We start from the raw sequence: 21,076 nt of genomic DNA on the forward strand, positions 1-21,076 counted from the left end.
TAACCTTGCCAAAGGATTCTTGTTTGGCATTTTGTTTGCGTGTTTGGCGGCGGGCGTTTCCATATATCGATTTGAAACAAATACTCTTCTTCGGGCGCATTAGAAAACCCTGTCGGATGTTCTTTCTCTCTGTTTTTATCATTTCTTTACTTCTCTTTTTGCGGTTTGCAGCGTGGGCGGGTGGACTCTTAATCGTTAATGCCATCATCATCGAGAAATATTGGTCTTGCAAAAAAGGAAAAGATCAGTCATTTTATATGTTTCGTTCTGAGCAGTGTTATATATATACTATACCTTTTGAGGGATGTCATTATGTAGTCTGATTACCAACTCTGGGGATTTCTTTATTGTCATTCTGTTGTTTGTTGGTTGTATGTATATATACTGTGAGCAGATCGATTCATCATTTCACATGTCTTATTTGGTTTAACTACTGAAGTAGGATGAGATTCAGAAGTAAACAGTGATATTAAGAACTATATTCAAGTAAAGATTTAAAATCTATTATTGTACAATACATCTACATACCTATATCATATATCTGGGCCCAACCATCAGGCTTCATATAGCTGAAAACACCACCTGGAGGATGACATGTCCTTGGAAACGATGTCTAGACATATATACTTTCAAACCATTGCGAAAAGCCACCCAGTATTCAAAAATTTCATCAAGTTGGAGATTTCGAAACAACGCCCGGGAGATGATGAATGATGACCAAACACCCAAAATGCAAAACGCTCCATCCCAGAATAAACGGCAGTCCAGATAAAACAACAGAATAAACAACGTCGGACGCGTGCTCGATAGAGTAGTATACAAGAGAAGGGGTTCGGTTATTCGATGACTTTGGAAAAAAGGCGAGTGTGCGCATAGCTAAAAGGACTTTCAGTTGATGGGATTGTTCAACACAACAATGCCTTTCTCCTTGTCAATCCTATCTTCTTCCTGGCGAAACAGTCGGCCTTTCTGACTGATTGCTCGAAGTGTTCGAATATAAACATTGGCTGCGGCGTCGGCATCGTCCTCCCCTCTACCTGCAAGGGCTTTCTGGCGGCGCTTCTGGCATGACGCATACAGTGATCTTGCTTTCTTGTCCTGTATTTCGCTCAGCTCGTAGTCAACAGTCCAGTTGTCAGATGAGCTCAAATTGGCAGGTCGGTCAACAAGTTGGTCGTTGACTTTGTTTCGCACAATGAGGGTCATCGCAAGAAGCTCTCGCTTATCTTCGGATTGGGATTGTTCTTCTGCTTCAATTTCTGACAGGAAAGCTTCATCCGGGGGCGCTGAAGAATCGTAAACTTCATTAGAGGCTGTCAAATCCTCTTTGGGATTGCCACTCGTTTCCAGAGCCGGCTGGCTCGACTGGTCATTGTTGTCAGGACTCGGTGCCTCTTTGTTACCATCGACTTCGGACGAATCGTCACTGCCATTTTTGGGCTTCAAATTCAGAATTCGATTTTGGTAGGCCTCGACCTCGGCCTTGTTCTTGTTCTGAATGGCATGGATCTCTTCCTCAGTCACGGGTTCCGCAAATATGTACATAAACGGAGTATGGGAGTCGCGTGTCTCAAAATGAAAGCGTAGGGATCTTTCGGGAAACCTGGCAGTAGCTTTATCAAGGATCTTGTTCCACATTGTCACACTGAGCTCAAATTCTGCATCTCCCAGTGCGGTGTCGGATTGGCCATGCAAGGCTAGATCCATTTCTGGCAAGCTGACATACTGAAAGCCGAAAATGCGCTCGACATTGTGAAAGGCCACGAAAATCCCATCCATACGGCCGATTCGCACCTGCAAAGAGTACTTCAAGAAGGCAGCCCGGATCATGTCAAAATATTCACGCTCGTAAGACTCGTAAGCGCCGAAACGGTCTTTAATTTCATAACCCAGGCCATGTTCGAAGTTCCGTGCATCCATACGGATAGGCAAGACTGCTCGTGTCTTCAAATCAAACATCCCTGTACCGGGTAGTCTCGGATCATAGGCATCAAGCTGAGATCTCATGACGAAATCCCCGAGCGTTGAATAATGGTAGGCTTCGGGAATCGCTTGTTCTTCCTCTGCCGATATTTTGTTGTCACTGGACCTCCTGTAGCGCTCAAATTCCTCTTTTGGCAATGTCAACAGCTTCTCCATTGACTTTCCAAGATTCATAAGAATATTGGCGCTGTCAAACTCCTTATCTGCATCGATGGCGTAAACGCCGTCTTGATACCGGAGAAACATTGCAGAGGGAGATCGTAAAAGGCGAGTGAAGGTGCGCAGCTTATCCGGAAATCCTTGGGACACACTCCGCGTATCTATTCCCCTCCATGCAGAAAGGAGATAGTGGAAATGCGAGAGAACTGATGTCATACTTGACGACGAGCCCACATACTTCTTCTTTTCTTTGACAGCAATATTGCGGAGTGTTTCATCTCGAGACGATGTAATGTACTCCTTCAGGGCATCGAAATCGAATTCAGTAACGGGCATGATAGAGCCCAGATACGGGTCAAAGTTGAAAACACGAGATCGAGGGTCACGAAGATGGTAGACACCTGGGCTGAAAAAAGAAGCTGTTAGCTATTTCAAATATGAGTCAGCTTATAAGAAGCTTACTTGAACAAAACCCTTTCAAGACCAAAAGAAAGCTGCGGAACTTCTGGGGTTTCGATATCCAATGCTTTGCGAGATCAGTACGATATTCACGAAGTGCATCAGTCCGAGATACTCACGGGTGAGTTTTAGCTTGTCTAAACTGATCGACCCTGTCGTTTTATTTTCCATGTGGCTCATTAAGGATGATAAATGTACCGGAGCATCAGAGTCCTTGGGATCGACTTTTGTGTTTATGGCAGTTTTCAGCTTCTCGAAGACTGATTGCGTAGACGCCATATCAGCATGTCCCGGGATTTGTCCAGTTGATCCATCTTGAGACTCCTTCGTGTTGGGTATGTTGTCCGGGGTCTCCTTTGCGCTCCTCTTTGAATACTTTTCGACCGACACATTTGCCTTTTGAGACTTTGAGATAACTTTTCTGATTTTCTTCCGAGATTTTCGGTCGGCAGTAATCTTATTTTGAGCAGAATCTTTGCCCTTTTCTGCAGCGGATTCGGCATTGTTTTGCGGTCGAGAAGCGTCCTGATCATGGGCATTCAAACTCGACTTTTTCGCAGAGGGCTTCTTGGAATTTTGCTTCGGACGGATGTCAGAAATGTGATTCTTTTTAATTCCGTGGGTCTATGGTCAGAACAAAAGCAAATTAGCGACTTGTTCCTATCACCAACTTGAACAAACGGGTTATTCCCGAGAATATAAGAATACCTTCTTTGAGGCCGAAGCATATTTCGAGGAACTATTGTCCTGAAGAGGCACATCTCCAGCTGGATCACCACCAGAGCTAACGCGAATCGATGGAGTGCTATAGAACTGGCGTAACCGGGCACAGCCTCCGGATCTTCGAGCTAAACAGGAGACGCAGACATGCTCGCGAAGAGGGCCTGTAACAGACCGCAACGAGGTCCGGAACATTCAGTCCAGAGATATTTGAACAGTGCTGCGACGTGGATTTTCACAACGAGACCCAATTGATCTTGAAAGAAACGAGTGATGATGATGAAGATGAAAAGAGACAAAAGCTTCAGTTCCTGTCCTGTTCGCCGCAAGTTGTTTTTTTCTGCCGTTTGATTTACATGATTGGTCTATGAATTCACCGCCTTTACTGTGTCGCAGTCGCTTAACAGATATAGAGAGAGCATGATTGTCAAGGAATTCGAGCAGAATTAGAATGGAAGATAGTTTTTCTGATAGTATAGAACAGTCTGAAGTACTGATATGAAGAATTGAGTGTTGTGGTGTTCGAATGAACAGGGTCTCGTCTCTGTGCAGTGTATATAGACCTCCGTAGTCGGCGATATTATGTGCATGCCAATTTGATACAAACAATTTGTGATTATATCTGCGTATCTATCTTATTAGAATAATATGGTATATAATACATACCAATTAATTTAAATTATATATACTCAATCACTCGCAACGTTTCATCTTGAAATCCCGCAAATCATCCAAATCCGGGGTCGGAGAAAAGCCGCCCCGCCGTCCCGCCAGAGAAAAAAAGTGCGGTGACTTTTTGGGTCTTTTTGATGGTCTTCTAACAGCCCCTCGATCTGTTATCGCAGTCTGATCTCAAGTTGATTCTCAGCTGAGGTGAGTACATTTTTTTCCATATGATCTGTTTCTCTCATGCTCCTGTTTGTCTCCGTGTTGTGTGTGAAATTGTGTTCTTGTGCTGCAATGGACTGAGGGGCAAGAAATAGTTGCCCCTCCTAGAGGTCATGAAGAGGGGTTTCTCAATTGATGGGCTACTACCATGTCTTAAGGCTCTATGGTCGTTACCTTGATGTTTTCCGGTGCTTTTTTTAATATCGATGCATACAAAATTTGCTTTATTTTCTTCTTTTATCGATCCAGTCTGTTGCGATCTCCCAACTGATGCCATTATAACCAGGCTCGCTCGGGAACGCTGTGTCAAAGATGGCCCAAGAACAATTGCGCATCCTCATCGTCGGTAACGGCGGACGAGAGCATGCTTTCGCCTGGAAGCTGAGCCAATCTCCTCTGGTCGATATTGTCTACGTCGCCCCGGGCAATGGTGGAACCGGTCTGGGTGCTTCTAGCAAGATTTCCAACGTCAACATCAAAGGAAATGATTACCCGGGCCTGGTGGCCTTTTCTCAGAAGAATGGCGTGAACCTGGTTGTTCCTGGGCCTGAGGCGCCTTTGGTGGATGGTATCCAAGGATACTTCCAAGCAGGTGAGTGATTTTGAGTAGTTGTCGACGCAAGGACTACGTTGACACTTGCTTCAAGTTGGAATCAGATGCTTTGGCCCATCCAAGGCTGCCGCTCGCATGGAAGGCTCCAAGACCTTCTCGAAGGATTTCATGAAGCGCCACAGCATCCCCACCGCCGTCTACGAGAATTTCAACGAGTACGAACCGGCTCGCAAGTACCTTGACTCTGTGTCCCACAATGTTGTCATCAAAGCCGACGGACTTGCCGGCGGTAAGGGTGTTATTATCCCCGCATCAAAGGAGGAGGGTCACCAAGCACTCCGGGAGATGATGCTCGATCATCAGTTCGGCGAGGCTGGCAATGAGGTAGTCATTGAGGAGTACCTCGAGGGTGATGAGCTTAGTGTTCTCACCTTCAGCGATGGCTACACGATTAGCTCTCTCCCTCCCGCACAAGACCACAAACGCATCTTCGATGGTGACCAAGGTCCGAACACTGGTGGAATGGGCTGCTATGCCCCTACCCCGATTTCCTCGAAAGAGGTTCTGGAGGAGATTGACCGGACCATTGTGCAGCCCTCGATTGACGGAATGAGGAGAGATGGTTCGTCACTCAATACGCACTTATTATGCTGGGCCGTTTGCTAATTATATTCTTCAAGGTTTCCCCTTGGTGGGTATTCTCTTCACTGGACTCATGATGACCAAGAACGGACCCAAGGTTCTCGAATACAACGTCCGCGGTGGAGACCCAGAGACACAGACCCTCCTTCCTCTGCTTAGCGATGACACCGACTTGGCCCAGATTATGGTCGCCTGTACAGAGCACTGGCTCGACGGTGTTTCCATCAAGGTCAAGCCCGACTTTTCCACCACCGTCATTGCCGTGGCAGGCGGCTATCCCAACTCATACGCCAAGGGCAAGGCTATCACTCTGGACCCCGCCCCTGAAGATACACTGATTTTCCACGCGGGAACTAACCTCGCTGGCAATGAACTGCAAACTGCCGGTGGTCGAGTTATTGCTGCTACCGCCACTGCCTCGAGCCTCGAGGAGGCCGTCCGTAAGAGCTACGTCGGCATCTCAACCATCCACTTCGAGGATATGTTCTACCGCAAGGACATTGCGCACCGGGCATTCAGACAGAGAGATGCCGTTGCATCCCAGCAATCCCTCACCTACGCCTCCGCTGGTGTCTCCATCGACGCTGGCAACGACCTTGTCAACGAGATTAAGAGCTCTGTGGCCCGTACCAAGCGTCCTGGAACTGACGCCGTGATCGGTGGCTTTGGAGGTCTCTTCTCCCTTGCTGCAGCCAACTCTGCTTACCACCCACAATCACCCACCTTGATCGGTGCCATTGACGGTGTTGGCACGAAGCTCAAGATTGCCCACACCGTGGGAGTCCACAACACTGTGGGAGTTGACCTGGTTGCTATGAACGTCAACGACCTGGTCGTTCAGGGCGCCGAGCCTTTGTTTTTCCTCGACTGCTATTCTTGTGGTAAGCTGGATGTCCCCACCGCCTCGGCATTCGTGAACGGTGTCGCGGAGGGCTGTGTTCAGGCTGGCTGTGCTCTCATCGGTGGTGAGACTGCAGAGATGCCTGGTCTCTTTGTGGAAGACACCTACGATGCTGTTGGTGCTGCTGTCGGTGCCATCAACACAACCGGTGACAATGCCCGCACCATTCTTCCGGATACCTCTGCCATGAAGGACGGAGATGTCTTGCTGGCCTTGGGCTCTTCTGGTCCCCACTCCAACGGATACTCGCTCGTCCGAAAGATCGTTGAGAGATCTGGTCTGAACTACGAGGACGCGGCTCCCTTCCCCATGCCCTTCAACTCTGAGCCCTCCACTCTCGGACGCGCCCTCCTCACTCCTACCCGCATCTATGTCAAGCCCATCCTCAAGGCTCTGGACGTCAAGACCAGTGCCTCCTCGCCCGCCATCAAGGGTCTTGCCCACATCACCGGTGGTGGTCTCGTGGAGAACGTGCCTCGCATGCTCCCATCAACCCTGTCGGCCCACATCAAGGCTTCGGGATGGCAACTCCCCCCTGTTTTCTCTTGGCTCAAGAAGAACGGCAACGTCACCGCCACCGAAATGGCACGTGCATTCAACTGCGGTGTCGGTATGGTTGTGGTGGTCGATAAGGGCTCCGAGGCTGCCGTCAAGGAATTGTTCGAGAAGGAAGGCGAGACTGTCTACGAGATCGGACAGCTCAAGACCAAGAAGGATGGCGAGGAAGCTTGCGTCCTGGAGGGACTGGAGACATGGGATGCTTAAACAAGTTTCCTTTAACCATACATAACCAGTCAACCAGAAAAGTACAAAAAGCAAAAAAGGCTTCTTTCTTTCTTTTCCTTTGCTTTCACTTGATGACTTATATCTATATCTATCTGATGTTGATGCCTTATTTTCCTGATCCGATTTTGCCTTGGTTTTAGACGTGCGACGATGGATGAATTGACACGAAAGAAAAGTTAAACAGACATATAGTACCCCTTGGAATTTATATTTGTTTTTGAATATATGTCTATACACAGAAGCCCAATGGATTTGTGATTTATTCAATTTGCCTTTCCATAGTACCTACAATAGGTTCTATCCAGATAGTTGCAGGAAACACTAGGGACGACACTATCTAACCAACATAAAGTACTCAAGACAACAGTAACAAGTACCATTAATTATACTGGAAATTCTATCAAATAAATCCATGAAATCAAATTGACTCCGTATCCAACGATAGTACACGCCAAAACATGCAACGCACCAACAATAATGTCATGGATATGATTGGACGACTACTTCCCTGGCAATCTAAGAACCAGTGGAGTAACTCCAGACTCCAGATGAAGCCACCAGGGTCTGACACTGAGGCTCTGTGGGTGCAAAGGCCGAGTGACATCATGGTTTGTGATCTAGATTCTACTGGTGATTCAACGAGTGACAAACTAAAAGGCTTTTATATGTCAAATCCGCAAGGCGCGGATATGTTCACGGAAAGTAACAGCGGGATGCAAAGGGGTCAAATGGTGGAAAGAACATGACAAGAAACAAGAGCTGTCTGAAATCGGTCCACAGGATATCAACATTCTCGGCAACATTTAAGAACTCGAATTTAAGAGACAAAGATAGAAAGAAGAAAGAGACTAACATCGTAACAGAAGGATTCAAACATGAGCGCAGAACTATATGAAAGAGGACTTTCACCGCACTATCCACGAAACCCATGTACAACCTTCTCCTACACCGTGTCCTTTTAACTTCTTTTCAAGTATCCTTTCTCAAGACGGATCTTGCTACCGTCAGAGGTGTCCCTGTGTTGGAGTGACAGGCGTCAAAAAAAAATAAACCATCTCTATTCCACAACTAAAATAAAAGTTCCTTTTTCAGGCGATCTTCCTCATAGCGCGAGTCAGAGAGGGCTCGCAAGCCACCACTTGCCTCCGTCCAGCATTTTGATACACCAGGAAAGTACGAAAGAACGAAACGAGCAAAACGCAAAAGCTATACCATCCCCAGTCAGTCTCATCCTATCAAACCAGGAATGCAGTGAATATCATACCTTAGAAGCACTTGCGGTGCACGATCGAAGGACCGCTCTCGTCGTACTCCTGCTTCGAGATCCACATCTGCTGGAAAGTAGACAGAGAAGCCAAGATGGAACCACCGATCCACACGGAGTATTTACGCTCAGGAGGAGCAATGATCTTGACCTTCATAGACGAGGGAGCAAGAGCAGTGATCTCCTTTTGCATACGGTCGGAAATACCAGGGTACATAGTGGTACCACCGGACTAATCGAGGGGGAAAAACATGTCAGTGATTGCGTTCAATGTTGAACGGATTGGAAGATACGTACCATGACGATGTTGCCGTAGAGGTCCTTACGGACGTCAACATCACACTTCATGATGGAGTTGAAGGTGGTGACGTGGATACCACCGCTCTCAAGACCCAGGACGCTAGGCTGGAAGAGAGCCTCAGGAGCACGGAAACGCTCGTTACCAATGGTGATGACCTGGCCGTCAGGAAGCTCGTAGGACTTCTCGAGGGTGGAGCTCTGGGAAGCGGTCTGGATCTCCTGCTCAAAGTCGAGAGCGACGTAGCAGAGCTTCTCCTTGATGTCACGGACAATTTCACGCTCAGCGGTGGTGGAGAAGGTGTAACCGCGCTCGGCCAAGATCTTCATCAGGTAGTCAGTCAGGTCACGACCGGCCATGTCGACACGCGAGATAGCGTGGGGCAGGGCGAAACCCTCGTAGATGGGGACGACGTGAGTAACACCGTCACCAGAGTCGAGCACGATACCGGTGGTACGACCGGAGGCGTACAGGGACAGCACGGCCTGAATGGAAACGTAGAAGGCGGGGGCGTTGAAGGTTTCGAAGACAATCTGGGTCATCTTCTCACGGTTTGACTTGGGGTTAATGGGGGCTTCGGTCAAGAGGACGGGGTGCTCCTCGGGAGCGACACGGAGCTCGTTGTAGAATGTGTGGTGCCAAATCTTCTCCATGTCATCCCAGTTGGTGACAACACCGTGCTCGATGGGATATCTCAAAGTGAGGATACCACGCTTCGACTGTGCCTCATCACCGACGTAGGAGTCCTTCTGGCCCATACCAATCATGATACTGCGAAAGGCGTCAGTGGGACAAGCATCCCTCGACTAGCTAGGGAAGAGAATATTTACCCATGGTGGCGAGGACGACCGACAATGGAGGCTATTCTCAAATGTCAGTCATCATTCGTTTTTAATTTTTTTTGACATGCACGAGTAGGCCATCCCAGGTATGCCGCCCCGACGCAAGGGTGACTGACATTGGGGGAGACCTAACAGGTGACAGGAGGGGTTTGTGGGGGTTTGACTTACGGAAAACAGCTCGGGGAGCATCGTCACCGGCGAAACCGGCCTTGCACATACCCGAACTACAAGGGAATTTCTGTCAGTATATATAATAAACCTCATAATGATTGATTCTTCACGGGACGAAGATTCAAAACGAGTGGTATGGTCGATAGTCGACAGCAGCGACCGATGGCGGCACGGTTGAACGACGGATAGATAGGAGGTGATCGGAACACAACACAAACAGGGAACCATGGAAAGCAGAACAAGACATACCCATTGTCGATAACGAGAGCAGCGACTTCCTCTGTAATGGAGATTAAGCGTTAGTGATGTGAATTAGGATGATGGACGAGGACGAGATAGAATGGAGGGACAGGGAGTTGGGGTTTGGGGGGGGAAGAGCAAAGCCGCTGAGGTGTCACAAAGCTTACCTTCCATGGTGGCTGAGAGATGAGATTAAGAAGCGAACTACAAAGAAAGAGAATAAAAGAGGAAAAGAAGAAACCTCGACGGGATAGGAGGGGAGGTTAGGAGGATGAGGAGAGATGGGTTTGGTGGTGGTGGTGGTTGTGTGGTGGTGGTGTATAAGGGAAGAAGAGGAAAGGGGAGAAGAGGGGAGGAAGAGAAGAAGGACGAGGAGGTTGGATTAAGGAGGATAGCAGAGAGAGAGAGATGGGATTGGGGGATTGTTGGTTAGTGCCGTTCTGGCCACTTGGTTTGCTAGGTTGAGTGGTTAACCTGTCACCGCCACGCTGGAAGGAGAGCAACTATTTTAATCCAGAACCCACTTGGGAGAGCTGGCGATGGTATTTATTTATTAAATAGTACCGAGTCCTAGCTGTTTCTCTCTCCTGATGAATTATCTATTCTTCTTCAAGGCAGAATCGTTCCATTTCTCCTGGAGGGGGATGGCAAAAACACTTGCGCATCCTCCGTGGGGCGGGCTTATTCCAGGGCCGTGATGGTTCAACCGGTCGAAGCAGAATCATTCCTATCCAAGGGTTCAGGCTGTCGCATTCGCATTGTCATTGGATTATTGTTGGCTAGATAGGTGACACTGTCAGGCTCCCATTTTGCATGGCTTTCTGGCTGATTATTATCAGGTTGCCTCTATACCAGTTTCTCCCCGTATCCCCGTATCCTCCTTCTGACGCGTCCATATTCCCGCATGTGTGCCTAATTGATCTTCTACCATGCAACAATCATTCTCATCACCATTTTTATTTCATCCCAGATCATAGTTGTCTTCTTATTTTTCAAGGGGCTGGGCAGGCAAAGAAGGCCAGCAGGGCTTCTGCGTTTTTACCGCCATTTGGACGGGAATCACCAAACCCACACCCACTTTGGACTTGTTGATCAGTCTGATAGCATTCGACTATCGCTGTCGTAGTTAAGGGGGTGACATGCCATCTCAATTCGACCCCCCGAATTAGATCCTCCCTTTTTAAGTATTGATATTGTCAGCATTCAAACCATTCCCATCCTGGATGATCCCTTAAATGCTCGTTTAACTCTGGACGCGGGGTTTTGAGTCGATGGCGGGGCAGCTTGCAGGACGAAGATCTTGTCATCATAACATAAAATCTCTATGAATATATAGTTTTGAACATAATTAAATACTACAATTGGCACACTATTAACCATTCTATACTTGTTGTTTCTATCACTTCTGTTTTTCCTGTCTGGTGTGCTGCTGTGTTGCTGTGGAAGAAGGTGGAAAGTCATCGCTGCCGCACGAATCATCTGGATTCATCCATCGTTCAGAATCCGATCCTCCACTGTCGCTTCTACAACTTTTTTTTTTTATCGCAGTCATTCCTGTCACTGCTATCTATTTCAATTTACTCTCTCCATAGACTACCTCCACTGATAATCTCAGGCGATTTATCATTTGTTTTTTTGAACACATTCTTACTTCACCTCCAACAAATTCTTCAACGTCAAATATCTGCCCCTCATGGCTGCAGACCCAAACTTGAACGGTCTCCTTAAATGGAGTATCCAAAACTCTTCCGCAAGCCAGGAATCCGCTGATCCCAATGCGCCCGCCCCTGAGCCCTCTCGTGGCATCAAGCCCGAGATGCTCTCTGCTCTCTTTGGTGGTCCCTCTGACGCCGACCTGATGAAGGCTGCCATGGCCGCTCTTCACTCGGATGAGGTGGACCTGGAGAATAAGCTGGTTGCCTTTGACAACTTTGAGCAACTTGTTGAAGGTATCGACAATGCCAACAACATGGAGCCCTTGGGCTTGTGGACCCCGCTGGTCCAGCTGCTCAAGCATGAGGAGACCGACATGAGACGCATGGCCGCATGGTGCATCGGAACAGCCGTGCAGAACAATGAAAAGGCTCAAGATAGGGTTAGTATTCCTGCATTGCTCCTGAATATCCAACACTAACATCTGCCGTCTTATCAGCTCCTCGTTTTGAATACCTTCCCAGCCCTTGTATCCATAGCCACCTCGGATTCCGCCCCCGCCACCCGCAAGAAGGCCATCTACGCCATCTCGTCGGCAGTCCGCAACTACCAACCTGCCATGGATGACCTTGTCAAGAACCTCCCAGAGGGCTACCCTACTGATAAGGTCGACGCAGGTGACATGGACGCTGTGGATGTGATCCTCAACAAGCTCAAGGCCCACCCATCGGCGTGAAGCAGGAGTTTTCCCCATTCCGTTCAGCTCTTATGAGAATTTGGATCGTTTCTCCATATACGTCCCATTGACACTGCATTGGCATTCATAAAAGCCCACGCCTTCGGCTCCTATGCGGCTTAGGCGGCGTCGTTTCATAAGGCAGGCAGATATTTTTCTGCAGATCACTCATCCGTCATCATTTATCGAATGGTGACTGCCTTGGTGAAACAGTACCGCATCAGGAATTGCGTGGTGGTTGCATTGTTGGCCGTAACAGGATCACCATTGTCAAACGTCATGTTGAGGGTTCTGTGTCCTGCAAGGAGCCCGTCCTAGGACACGAGATAGATTATCATGATCTACAGAGAAATCTTAGATTATCTTGCATTGAGGATACTCTGATTATAAATACCTGAAATATATGCAGTGAAATGATAGACTCAAACAGACAAATCAACTTCTATTGGTGTTTTCCTAAATTCTGTACAGGGATGAAAGGTTACTCTAATAGCACCAACATTCCCTTGCTGCCTAGCCCCTGTCTATGTCATGGACTTGGAATAGTTGTCAACGATTTGTATTTAATAACGCCTCCAAAAAAAGCAAAAAATAACCAGTACATACAATTAACAAAAAGACAAGCATTTTTCATGTATAACCATAACCCGCTAACACTACATGCTAGAAAATACAACATGAATTCATTGCAACCGCGCGCCGTTTCTAACAAAACGTGATATAACCAAATAAAGGTACCAAACTAGAACAGTAAGAGGGGGACAGAGCCAGAGCAGAGCCACTAGAGCGCAAGGTTGTAGGTATAGTCATCCTCTATGTTCTGCGAGATCCATAAAACGACAGAACTACGATATAATCAGTAATAGCCCCAAGGAAGGAAATGTGAATAAGCAAACCTCAGCATGACAAGACTGTTGGCGACAACATTGGCAATTCCAAAGTAGAGCGTCTGTAGGGGGTATTGCTTGATGAGATACTTGAGAGTCATGACCGTCTGCAATCACGTTAGCATCCAACATTAAACTAACATAAGGTATGCTGGAAAATGCCCCCCAAGGCACGAGTCGATTGTAGATAGAAATACTAACCACACTACCAGCCAACCCTCCAGCGAGAAGCGCAAATCCCAAGAAGAGCACAAAGCGCGCCTTCCAAGCAACCCCACTTCCACTGTAGCTGAAGCTATCCGCATGTAACCGCGACTTCTCGATCGAGTTGATAACAAGCATTCCAAGCGATGAGCAGATACCGGGGATCCAGTCCACGAACTTCACATGGACGGTCGAGCCATTGCGGGAGCTATGGGAGAATGCGGCGGCATCGATCAGGAAGAAGAAACCAAGGGAGAACTGCAGATAGTATGTCTTGTCAGCTCTGCTGCTAAATGAAGTTCAAGCGATGTATAGGGAAGGGTCGATTGGGGCTTACCAGTGCCCCCGAGGTGTAGACGCCCGCACTGCGAACGGTGGAGTTATTGAGCCATTCCGGCTTCGAGAACCGAAAGAGACGGTTGTTTGAGACGTCCATTTGGTGTTTTTGTTGGTGAAACGGTGAATATCGGAAAAGTGACACAAGATTATAGGCCCCGAGAGATTGCTTGTTCTGTTCTGCTGGATGGTTCAGGTTGTCTATATGCTCTCCGCTCTTCGCAAGGTTAGCGATGATGCAGTCGCCGGAATTCGGAAAATCGGGGGGGCCGGCCTGAAGTATTCAAAGCATACCAGCCCTAAGCTGTCTATATTATTCACTTTGTTGATTTCTACAGCATTGATGAAGATTATTGTCATAGTTTGCTCTGTTTATATTTTATTCCCATTTGTCTTAGATTACAACTTCACAAGAGTCGTCGTGCTGCCATGTACTATTGCAGTTAGCTTCAACAATAGCAATGACAGGATTTATGGATCCTGTGCTCCGGACTGCAGAGTGAAATGAATTATATAGTTCGTAACGTCATAAGTTGTAAAGACCTAGTCTGCAAGACCTGTTCCAGACAGATCTCAGTTCTCCTCGCAGAAAAGCCTCAAAAACTCATCAATATATGTCATTGCCTTGCCTTTTTCCAACAAAGGGGGTAAAACTCTTTCGCCCTCTCCATTCTGGGGTGCCTCTTTTAAGTATTTCCGTAATGCAAATGTTGATGCACGATATGTCGCATGATACATTGCCTTGAATTCATCTTCATTCGTGGAGACCGCGGGAGCAGCGTCCGTTACCGGGATGCGTGTATCCTCTAGGTCGTGGTTAACAGTAGTAGTACTCTTGTTCGTAGATCCTGGCCGTGTAGACGTGCGGTTGAAGCCATACAGGCGCATGCATGTCAATATTGTGCGAGTAATTATGTTCTTGTTTTCCAGAATGATCGTGTCGGGATCTTTTGGTCCGGATGACAAGTCAGTCTTTCCTTCAGAGGATGACAAAGCTGGTGATGGCTCCATCCGCGTAGGGTATTCCAAAAATGGCGTCGGTGTGTTCCTCTTGGATGTTATACCGCGCCCGTGGCTCCGAGCAGTGCTTGGCCTGGAGTTGTCGGTGCGAATCTCCAAAGGTTTGTTTAAATTTGCCCCAAGAGAGAGAGACCTAAAACGCTGTGAAGCAATCCTGTCCAAGGCGGGAATGCTAGGTTCCTCAGATTCTCGTTTGATCCTGAGAGTCTGCAACTGCTGGGATGGCTGAGACAAAGAGGGTGCCATCAACTGTGAGACTGCCTCCCCTCCTTTTTGCCGTACTCTCCTATGATGCTGTGCAACTGATTCGAAGAGGCTAGCCACTCGCTTCCTCTTCGGACTGGGCGACCGGAGGTCTGGGAGGAATTCAGCAAATTGGACAACATTGGCAAAACTATCTGGATTTTGCGGGGGTGATGGGAGGGACAGGGCCTTTGCGATAAGAGAGGCGGAGATTGGCGTGGCATATATTCTCAGTTCTTGCTTAGTTACAAGAGATGCATTCTCAGGGTAATCGGGCGAAGATGACACGGGAGGAGTTGGAGGTCGTTCAAATGAGGTTGCGCTCGACAGAACACCATAGATCAAGAGATCCGATGTGAATGGCCCGGAAATCTTTGCCCGTGAAGTGTTATCGACACTTATGAGAAGACCAACAGGGCATTGAAATAATGGACACCGATCTAGATCCTCCCCTTCTAGCCAGATATTGCCAAGCAACTTGCTCTTTAGCCATTGCGATGTTCCGCCATCAGTAGTATGTAGTTCGAGATTCGGGCCAGCTCTCGCATAGAGTGGGATTAAAGCAGGATTGACAAAACAGCGGAAACTAAGGCTCGAGTCTTTGGTAATATCAGATTGCCAGTGGGACGTTGGATCAATTAATTGTAGGCCTATGAGATGAAGTCACCGTGGTTAGCAGGCGAGTGATAACAGGATTGTCGCGTCTTCACCTTCAAGTTGAGATTCTTCATTTAGCAAAATGGGCCCCGACCAGATGTTCATGGTGACAATCAGATTGCTACTAGTAGCTCACATAATTTGAGTATGTTGTTTCAGGTGATCTCAGACGAATGAACTTTCTGGGGGTGCTTGATCTCATTCCATCAACACGAAACGCGCTGGAAACGGTACGTACTCACGTGATCCAATATATGCAAATTGGGATGAGTGGTGTTTATTCAATCAACACGCCACCATCCAAGAGGAATCAAACTCATGTATCAATTACGAGGGACAAAAAAAAAATCGTGAATCTTTAACGTTGTGAACACTCTATATAATCATAGCATATAGTACTTATAGTACACCCAAGAATATCGCATACAAAGAAACGCTTCAATCAATAGACCCGACTCCCGCAGTGGAAAGTTCAATAGAAAGTAAATAGTCTTGGAATACGTCAGAGCAAATAACTGATATCATGCAAACAATACGTAGGGCCATAACAAGCGATGGTGGGCTGGAGGCATTTCAAAATGCAAGGCATCCAATATGGTTTTCTGCCTGCTTTATGAAGTTGGTGCCACCACTGCATCTTAGAATTCTTCTTGCTCCTGGAAGAACATCGAGAAGCTAATAATGGTTCCGTAGATAAGGAGACCTCCAAGAATCGACATGATCATCGCTGGAACTTCGATCGCACCGCTGTGTGCAAGGACGGCCGGGAGCGCTGGATTTCATACATGTCAGTTTCATCAACTAAAGAGGGCACTCCCATTTATGTGGAAAGTTCGCATGGATCAAAGAGAGAATGCGATCGGTGTGGTTTCATGGCCAACGGTCGATGCGACTTACCGATACCCATGAGCACAAGAAATCCCGTCAAGAATCGACCAAAGTCCACCGCCGCATTTCCAGAATTGTCCATAAAGTCATCTGGGTTGGCACATCGAGAACATATCCAGTTCGGCAGGGGAGCGACAACGTAAGTCGCAACAACAACCAACGGCAGGAAGTTGTGCCAGAGGGCAGACGAAAGAATCACGAGAAGAAACCCAATCGCAAGTACCTAGTAAGAGAAATATGTTAGCTGATGCGTCGCCAATTAGAAGTCTCTAGGGAGATATGATACGTACAAACGAAAGGGCGATGATGGTCTTTAGGCCTGCCGCCATGACTGCGGAGACAAGAGGACCAACTAGGGTCCAAGAACAGCGATAAAGCTGGAGTTGAAATCGCACGAGCAGAAACGAGGCAAGCCTAGCCTCAGATAGAATTCAAGGGTCAGATAAAGAGGCAAAGCTCTGTCTATATCAAGACATTGACAGATACCTCGACGGTCAAGCAGCTCGGTTGGCTGGTAGCCCCAGGTGACGTTGGCAGAACCAGGGCGGCGGCAACCGGGCGGGCTGGTATTGCTAAGGCACCAAGGCACCAAAGGCACCCAGCCCAGCCCAATCGTCAAGCAAGCGGGAGCTTTGGAAGTCACCGCGTCAGTTGCTCACTGCCTGCTCTTCTTGCTATCCCCCTCAGCAAAGCCGTCTCTTTCTTATCTTCTGCTGTTGCTCCCGTTAATTAATCCCCTTGACGAATACCTCTGCATCTGATTTTCACCTGATTTTCATCTCCTTTCCTCCCAGATCAAGCTCCCATCATGTTCAGAAACAACTACGACAACGATGCGGTCACCTTGTATGAACCCACCTAGCTCCCTTATCTATCTGGATGAGATATCTTCAGTAACTAACTATGGGATAGCTCCCCGCAAGGCCGGATATTTCAGGTTGAATATGCACAAGAAGCCGTCAAACAAGGATCGGTCGTGGTGGGGCTTGTCAACAAGACGCATACCGTTCTGGTCGGCTTAAAGGTTCGAATTGTCATCAAGGGAGATGGTTGGTAAGATGACGGCCACGATGCTAACTTATGGACTGTCGTTTGTGTAGCGAAATGCCGAAGAGCTGTCCTCGTATCAGAAGAAGATCATCGAAATCGACTCGCACATGGGCATTGCCATCGCCGGTTTGGCATCAGACGCTCGTGTCCTCTCCAACTTCATGAAGCAGCAGTGCCTCGGTTCCCGGATGACTTATGGACGTGCCATCCCTGTGGACCGCATTGTCTCCCAAATCGCTGACCGCGCCCAGACCAACACCCAGCACTACGGTAAGCGGCCATATGGTGTGGGATTGCTTGTTGCTGGTGTTGATGAAGCTGGGCCTCATTTGTTCGAGTTCCAGCCTTCGGGTATGACACATGAGATGGTTGCTTGTGCTATCGGAGCCCGCTCTCAAATGGCAAGAACATACTTGGAGCGACATCTGGATGAGTTCGCCAACTGCACCCGGGATGAGCTGGTCACCCACGGTCTCCGGGCTCTCAAGGAGACCTTGTCTCAGGACAAAGAGCTGACCGTTGAGAACACATCCGTGGGAGTGGTGGGCCTGGCCGGAGAGGGCGCCAAGGGCAAATTCGAGAGCTTCAAGCTATACGATGGCCAAACAATCGCACCGCTGCTGGAGACTCTGGAACAGTCGGAGGCGGAGGAGGGTAAAGAGACGATGGAAGTCGACTCATAGTTTCTGATTTTATGCCCATAGACATGAAAACGCTTGTCTCTTGATCCTGGAGATTTACGACAGTCTTATTCCCTATCATACTACTCAGACCATCTTGGTAATGTGATTTCCTTCATCTCTTGTATCATGCAATCAATGTCATCATTTCGTAACGAGTCTACGGTATTTCTTTCTATCAGCAGACTTTAAAAACTGCTGTTTATCGTAATGGTGTATAGGAAGACCAATGCAGCCAAAGCCACAAGCCTATATCAGCCACCAACACTGAGTCCCAGAAGAATAATTATTCCTCGCCCCAGTTCAGCTGCATCCGGCTGGTGCTGACCTTGTATTCCACCAACTTAGGCCAAACCTCGCTAACACTCTTGGCCTCGACCAGAATGCCGCCATTTTCGGCACCAATATATCCCTCTTTGACGGCGTTCTTAACCCAAGCCAACAATCCGTCCCAGTACCCATCAATATTCAACAAAATAACTCCAACCTTGTGAATACCCAACTGATTCCAAGTCGTCATCTCCATAACCTCTTCGATGGTGCCAAATCCACCCGCCAGCGAGACAAATCCAGACCCAGGACCACCCTCCAAAACCTTGGTGGCCATGAGTCGCTTGCGCGTGTGCATATCCGCCACAATAGTCGTGACACCGTATTCAGTCTGCTGAAACATGGCGGTTTTGTTGAGCGGTTCGCGAACGACTCGCTCCGCGTCCTTTCCTTCGGTCATCACCGATCCCGACTTTTCTTCTTTTGCATTATCGTACCCGGGCTCGGTCTTGACGAGAGCACGAGGGATGACTCCGTGCACTGCTTCTGGTCCTGACAAGGAGACCAGGGTGCGGGCAACCTCGCCCATCAGGCCGGCTGTGCCGCCGCCGTAGACGAGCTGGACGTTATTCTTGTGGAATTCATGGGCGAGAGCGCGCGCGGCTTCCATATGTTTAGGATTTCTGCCTTCGACGGAGCCGCAGCTGAAAATAGGGGATCTTGTTAGCTTTTATCGCATCCTATCCCCCTTAAAAGCTCCCGAGCCTGGCGGGAGAAGAGAGGGGTTGGAACTCACAACACGCAGACGACTGCTGGTTTGTTTTCTTGGGTCGAAGCCATGGCTGCTGCTGTTTATTCCAATTGGGAAATATTCTCTGTGGGCGTGATATCAAAGTAAAGACAGTAGAGCAGTCTGATGTCAACGGGGCCTGCAGTGGTTGTTATGGATCTTGGTTCCACAGACAGACAGCAGTCAATTGAAGCGGGGAACTCTTCCACTGTACGCCGTAGCGACCACGATATTTATACCATTCTAGAGTAGTATTCAAATTACATTATCGCTTTACCTTATGTTTTCAATTTTTTAACTTTTTTTTTCATAAAAAATTGCATAGGCAACCAAATATTTATGTGTCTATGAGTCATTCATAGTTCTCATTGTTGGCGGAGCTATGACATAGTAAAGTCAATGCCGTTGATCATGTCGATGGATCCCAGATCTACAGGCAGGTTAAATTAAGAAAGAAAGAGACAAAATAATATTTCTCATAGGGTATCTTAAGCAAGAATTCAGTTTCCAATCCTACTCTTCTTTTTCCGTAACTTATTCTCATCAGGGGTAGGCGGCGCACTCCCCTTCTCAGATGCTTTCCCAGGTGTCTCTACCCTGACCTGGGGTGTCCCAACCTTTGCTGGCACAGCTACAGCAGTACTTGCACCTGGTGGTTGTTTAGCTGCTGCTGTTCTATCTTTATCGCCTGATTTGGACAGGATGAAAGAACCAGGCTCCCCAACCAACGGGTTATCATCCATGTATTCCTCGCCATATCTCGTAAGGAGGCCGAATGATTCTGCCAAGGTTCTGGTGTCCTGAAGAACAGAGCCGGTGTTATTGGCTTGCGATCCTACTAGTGGCGCTTGGTTCTTGGTTTGGCTATCTGCGTCGGGCATGGGCGTACTTTCCTTGCTTTGCTGAGATTCCTGTATTCCAGACTGGCTCGAGTCCGCTTGCTTCGAAGTAGGGGGCATATAGGTATGTCCGTAGGATGGGGTAAATGTTGGCAGGGTTGATGCTGTCTTCAAAAGACTTGTGAGAGATGTAACGGCAGAAAGCTGTACAATGTCACTTCGCGTTAGCCCTTCCGCAACTGGGGCGATAGAAATCCTTCTCAAAAGAGACACATACAATGCGATTTCCCACGACACTTGCAACAGATGGTGCCATATAGATGCAATCACCAACCACAAAAAATGTCGACAGGACCGTCACCTCATCGTCGAAGCCAGAGCGCTTTCGTCTCGACTGCTTCCGAATCAGCCAGACGTTGGATGGCTCATGTGCAAAAGTATTGTTATCCAACTTGGCCGCTGCCTGCAGCGGATCATACGCAACAACGAACTCCAGTCCCTGCATTGTTTCCAATCGGGCCTCGAAGGCTTCCCGAGTCTCGACGAAATGGCGAAAAGTTTCATTATAGCTGGCCTGAATGGCAAGAGAGGCGTTGTTCGAGGTGGAGTCGAAAAAGGGGGATTCCGCGAAGTAGAAGAGAACTAGCCAATTAAATCATCGTGTTAGCCAAAGAAAGCTGCTATTCAAACCGATTTCGCTGTTAGGAAGCACAAGTAGAGGGCTTCATACTGTTGTTTGAATGAAGAAAGCCGCCCATCATCTGGACATGCGGGGGAGACCGCCAGAGAATTTCCTCCAGGGAAGTATCTTGAGAGGACGCCATTCAGAATTGCTTTTCTTGATATGTATGTCCTGCTCTGTGATCCCAGAAATAGCTGGAAATGAAAAGAAGACGTAGTATTCGAGTATGTTGGAC

General features: G+C 48.0%; 11 protein-coding genes across 11 annotated transcripts; 4 read left to right on the forward strand and 7 right to left on the reverse strand.

Annotated features, from left to right (window-relative positions):
* Positions 1-467: 467 nt before the first annotated feature.
* ASPWEDRAFT_36130 (Pet127 family protein) lies at positions 468-3,589 on the reverse strand. The gene is made up of 4 exons (XM_040834378.1): positions 3,310-3,589; positions 2,721-3,225; positions 2,610-2,668; positions 468-2,553 (listed from the first exon to the last, which is right to left on the reverse strand). The coding sequence occupies exons 1-4, from the start codon at positions 3,514-3,516 to the stop codon at positions 889-891; spliced, it is 2,436 nt and encodes an 811-aa protein (XP_040692165.1). The 5' UTR covers positions 3,517-3,589; the 3' UTR covers positions 468-888.
* Positions 3,590-4,154: 565 nt separating this feature from the next.
* ade1 (bifunctional aminoimidazole ribotide synthase/glycinamide ribotide synthase) lies at positions 4,155-7,476 on the forward strand. The gene is made up of 3 exons (XM_040829219.1): positions 4,155-4,801; positions 4,857-5,384; positions 5,443-7,476. The coding sequence occupies exons 1-3, from the start codon at positions 4,522-4,524 to the stop codon at positions 7,068-7,070; spliced, it is 2,436 nt and encodes an 811-aa protein (XP_040692166.1). The 5' UTR covers positions 4,155-4,521; the 3' UTR covers positions 7,071-7,476.
* Positions 7,477-8,356: 880 nt separating this feature from the next.
* act1 (actin ACT1) lies at positions 8,357-10,080 on the reverse strand (the record flags this gene model as incomplete). The annotated part of the gene is made up of 6 exons (XM_040830296.1): positions 8,357-8,587; positions 8,653-9,424; positions 9,484-9,514; positions 9,664-9,719; positions 9,916-9,946; positions 10,074-10,080. The coding sequence occupies 6 exons, from the start codon at positions 10,078-10,080 to the stop codon at positions 8,357-8,359; spliced, it is 1,128 nt and encodes a 375-aa protein (XP_040692167.1).
* A 1,519-nt stretch (positions 10,081-11,599) lies between these two features.
* On the forward strand, positions 11,600-12,295 carry fes1 (Hsp70 nucleotide exchange factor FES1; the record flags this gene model as incomplete). The annotated part of the gene is made up of 2 exons (XM_040830297.1): positions 11,600-12,001; positions 12,059-12,295. The coding sequence occupies 2 exons, from the start codon at positions 11,600-11,602 to the stop codon at positions 12,293-12,295; spliced, it is 639 nt and encodes a 212-aa protein (XP_040692168.1).
* Positions 12,296-13,076: 781 nt separating this feature from the next.
* On the reverse strand, positions 13,077-13,822 carry ASPWEDRAFT_168399 (UPF0220 family protein; the record flags this gene model as incomplete). Its single annotated transcript, XM_040830298.1, has 4 exons — positions 13,077-13,140; positions 13,192-13,289; positions 13,384-13,644; positions 13,724-13,822. 4 exons carry the CDS (start codon positions 13,820-13,822, stop codon positions 13,077-13,079), a joined length of 522 nt encoding a protein of 173 aa, XP_040692169.1.
* Positions 13,718-14,263, forward strand: ASPWEDRAFT_325944 (uncharacterized protein). Its single transcript, XM_040833690.1, has one exon. The coding sequence runs from the start codon at positions 13,910-13,912 to the stop codon at positions 14,228-14,230; it is 321 nt and encodes a 106-aa protein (XP_040692170.1). The 5' UTR covers positions 13,718-13,909; the 3' UTR covers positions 14,231-14,263.
* A 32-nt stretch (positions 14,264-14,295) lies between these two features.
* Positions 14,296-15,747, reverse strand: ASPWEDRAFT_24424 (uncharacterized protein; the record flags this gene model as incomplete). Its single annotated transcript, XM_040832613.1, has 2 exons — positions 14,296-15,635; positions 15,696-15,747. 2 exons carry the CDS (start codon positions 15,745-15,747, stop codon positions 14,296-14,298), a joined length of 1,392 nt encoding a protein of 463 aa, XP_040692171.1.
* A 261-nt stretch (positions 15,748-16,008) lies between these two features.
* On the reverse strand, positions 16,009-17,321 carry ASPWEDRAFT_36139 (Vps55 family protein). Its single transcript, XM_040834379.1, has 3 exons — positions 16,821-17,321; positions 16,540-16,753; positions 16,009-16,414 (listed from the first exon to the last, which is right to left on the reverse strand). The coding sequence occupies exons 1-3, from the start codon at positions 16,857-16,859 to the stop codon at positions 16,281-16,283; spliced, it is 387 nt and encodes a 128-aa protein (XP_040692172.1). The 5' UTR covers positions 16,860-17,321; the 3' UTR covers positions 16,009-16,280.
* A 17-nt stretch (positions 17,322-17,338) lies between these two features.
* On the forward strand, positions 17,339-18,263 carry pre5 (proteasome core particle subunit alpha 6; the record flags this gene model as incomplete). Its single annotated transcript, XM_040827663.1, has 3 exons — positions 17,339-17,376; positions 17,443-17,554; positions 17,631-18,263. 3 exons carry the CDS (start codon positions 17,339-17,341, stop codon positions 18,261-18,263), a joined length of 783 nt encoding a protein of 260 aa, XP_040692173.1.
* Positions 18,264-18,546: 283 nt separating this feature from the next.
* On the reverse strand, positions 18,547-19,370 carry ASPWEDRAFT_48718 (LOG family protein; the record flags this gene model as incomplete). The annotated part of the gene is made up of 2 exons (XM_040837151.1): positions 18,547-19,234; positions 19,327-19,370. 2 exons carry the CDS (start codon positions 19,368-19,370, stop codon positions 18,547-18,549), a joined length of 732 nt encoding a protein of 243 aa, XP_040692174.1.
* Positions 19,371-19,795: 425 nt separating this feature from the next.
* On the reverse strand, positions 19,796-21,066 carry med6 (mediator complex subunit MED6). The gene is made up of 3 exons (XM_040834380.1): positions 20,890-21,066; positions 20,437-20,801; positions 19,796-20,363 (listed from the first exon to the last, which is right to left on the reverse strand). The coding sequence occupies exons 1-3, from the start codon at positions 20,981-20,983 to the stop codon at positions 19,821-19,823; spliced, it is 1,002 nt and encodes a 333-aa protein (XP_040692175.1). The 5' UTR covers positions 20,984-21,066; the 3' UTR covers positions 19,796-19,820.
* Positions 21,067-21,076: the final 10 nt, after the last annotated feature.

Source organism: Aspergillus wentii (assembly GCF_001890725.1).
Source record: "Aspergillus wentii DTO 134E9 unplaced genomic scaffold ASPWEscaffold_2, whole genome shotgun sequence".
Taxonomy (NCBI): Eukaryota; Fungi; Ascomycota; class Eurotiomycetes; order Eurotiales; family Aspergillaceae; genus Aspergillus; species Aspergillus wentii.

Bases quoted from the DNA above. Each gene is read 5' to 3' on its own strand.
- ASPWEDRAFT_36130 (XM_040834378.1), bottom strand. From the start codon at position 3,516: ATGTTCCGGACCTCGTTGCGGTCTGTTACAGGCCCTCTTCGCGAGCAT. The intron at 2,669-2,720 runs GTGAGTATCTCG...GATCTCGCAAAG, and splicing joins AGACAAGCTAAAACTCACCC to CATTGGATATCGAAACCCCA. The intron at 2,554-2,609 runs TTCAAGTAAGCT...ACAGCTTCTTTT, and splicing joins TTGGTCTTGAAAGGGTTTTG to TTCAGCCCAGGTGTCTACCA.
- ade1 (XM_040829219.1), top strand. From the start codon at position 4,522: ATGGCCCAAGAACAATTGCGCATCCTCATCGTCGGTAACGGCGGACGA. The intron at 4,802-4,856 runs GTGAGTGATTTT...ACTTGCTTCAAG, and splicing joins CCAAGGATACTTCCAAGCAG to TTGGAATCAGATGCTTTGGC. The intron at 5,385-5,442 runs GTTCGTCACTCA...ATATTCTTCAAG, and splicing joins TGACGGAATGAGGAGAGATG to GTTTCCCCTTGGTGGGTATT.
- ASPWEDRAFT_325944 (XM_040833690.1), top strand. From the start codon at position 13,910: ATGGTTCAGGTTGTCTATATGCTCTCCGCTCTTCGCAAGGTTAGCGAT.
- ASPWEDRAFT_36139 (XM_040834379.1), bottom strand. From the start codon at position 16,859: ATGGCGGCAGGCCTAAAGACCATCATCGCCCTTTCGTTT. The intron at 16,754-16,820 runs GTACGTATCATA...TTCTCTTACTAG, and splicing joins CCATCATCGCCCTTTCGTTT to GTACTTGCGATTGGGTTTCT. The intron at 16,415-16,539 runs GTAAGTCGCATC...TATGAAATCCAG, and splicing joins TCTTGTGCTCATGGGTATCG to CGCTCCCGGCCGTCCTTGCA.
- med6 (XM_040834380.1), bottom strand. From the start codon at position 20,983: ATGGCGTCCTCTCAAGATACTTCCCTGGAGGAAATTCTCTGGCGGTCT. The intron at 20,802-20,889 runs GTATGAAGCCCT...TTAATTGGCTAG, and splicing joins CTTTCTTCATTCAAACAACA to TTCTCTTCTACTTCGCGGAA. The intron at 20,364-20,436 runs GTATGTGTCTCT...GACATTGTACAG, and splicing joins GTGTCGTGGGAAATCGCATT to CTTTCTGCCGTTACATCTCT.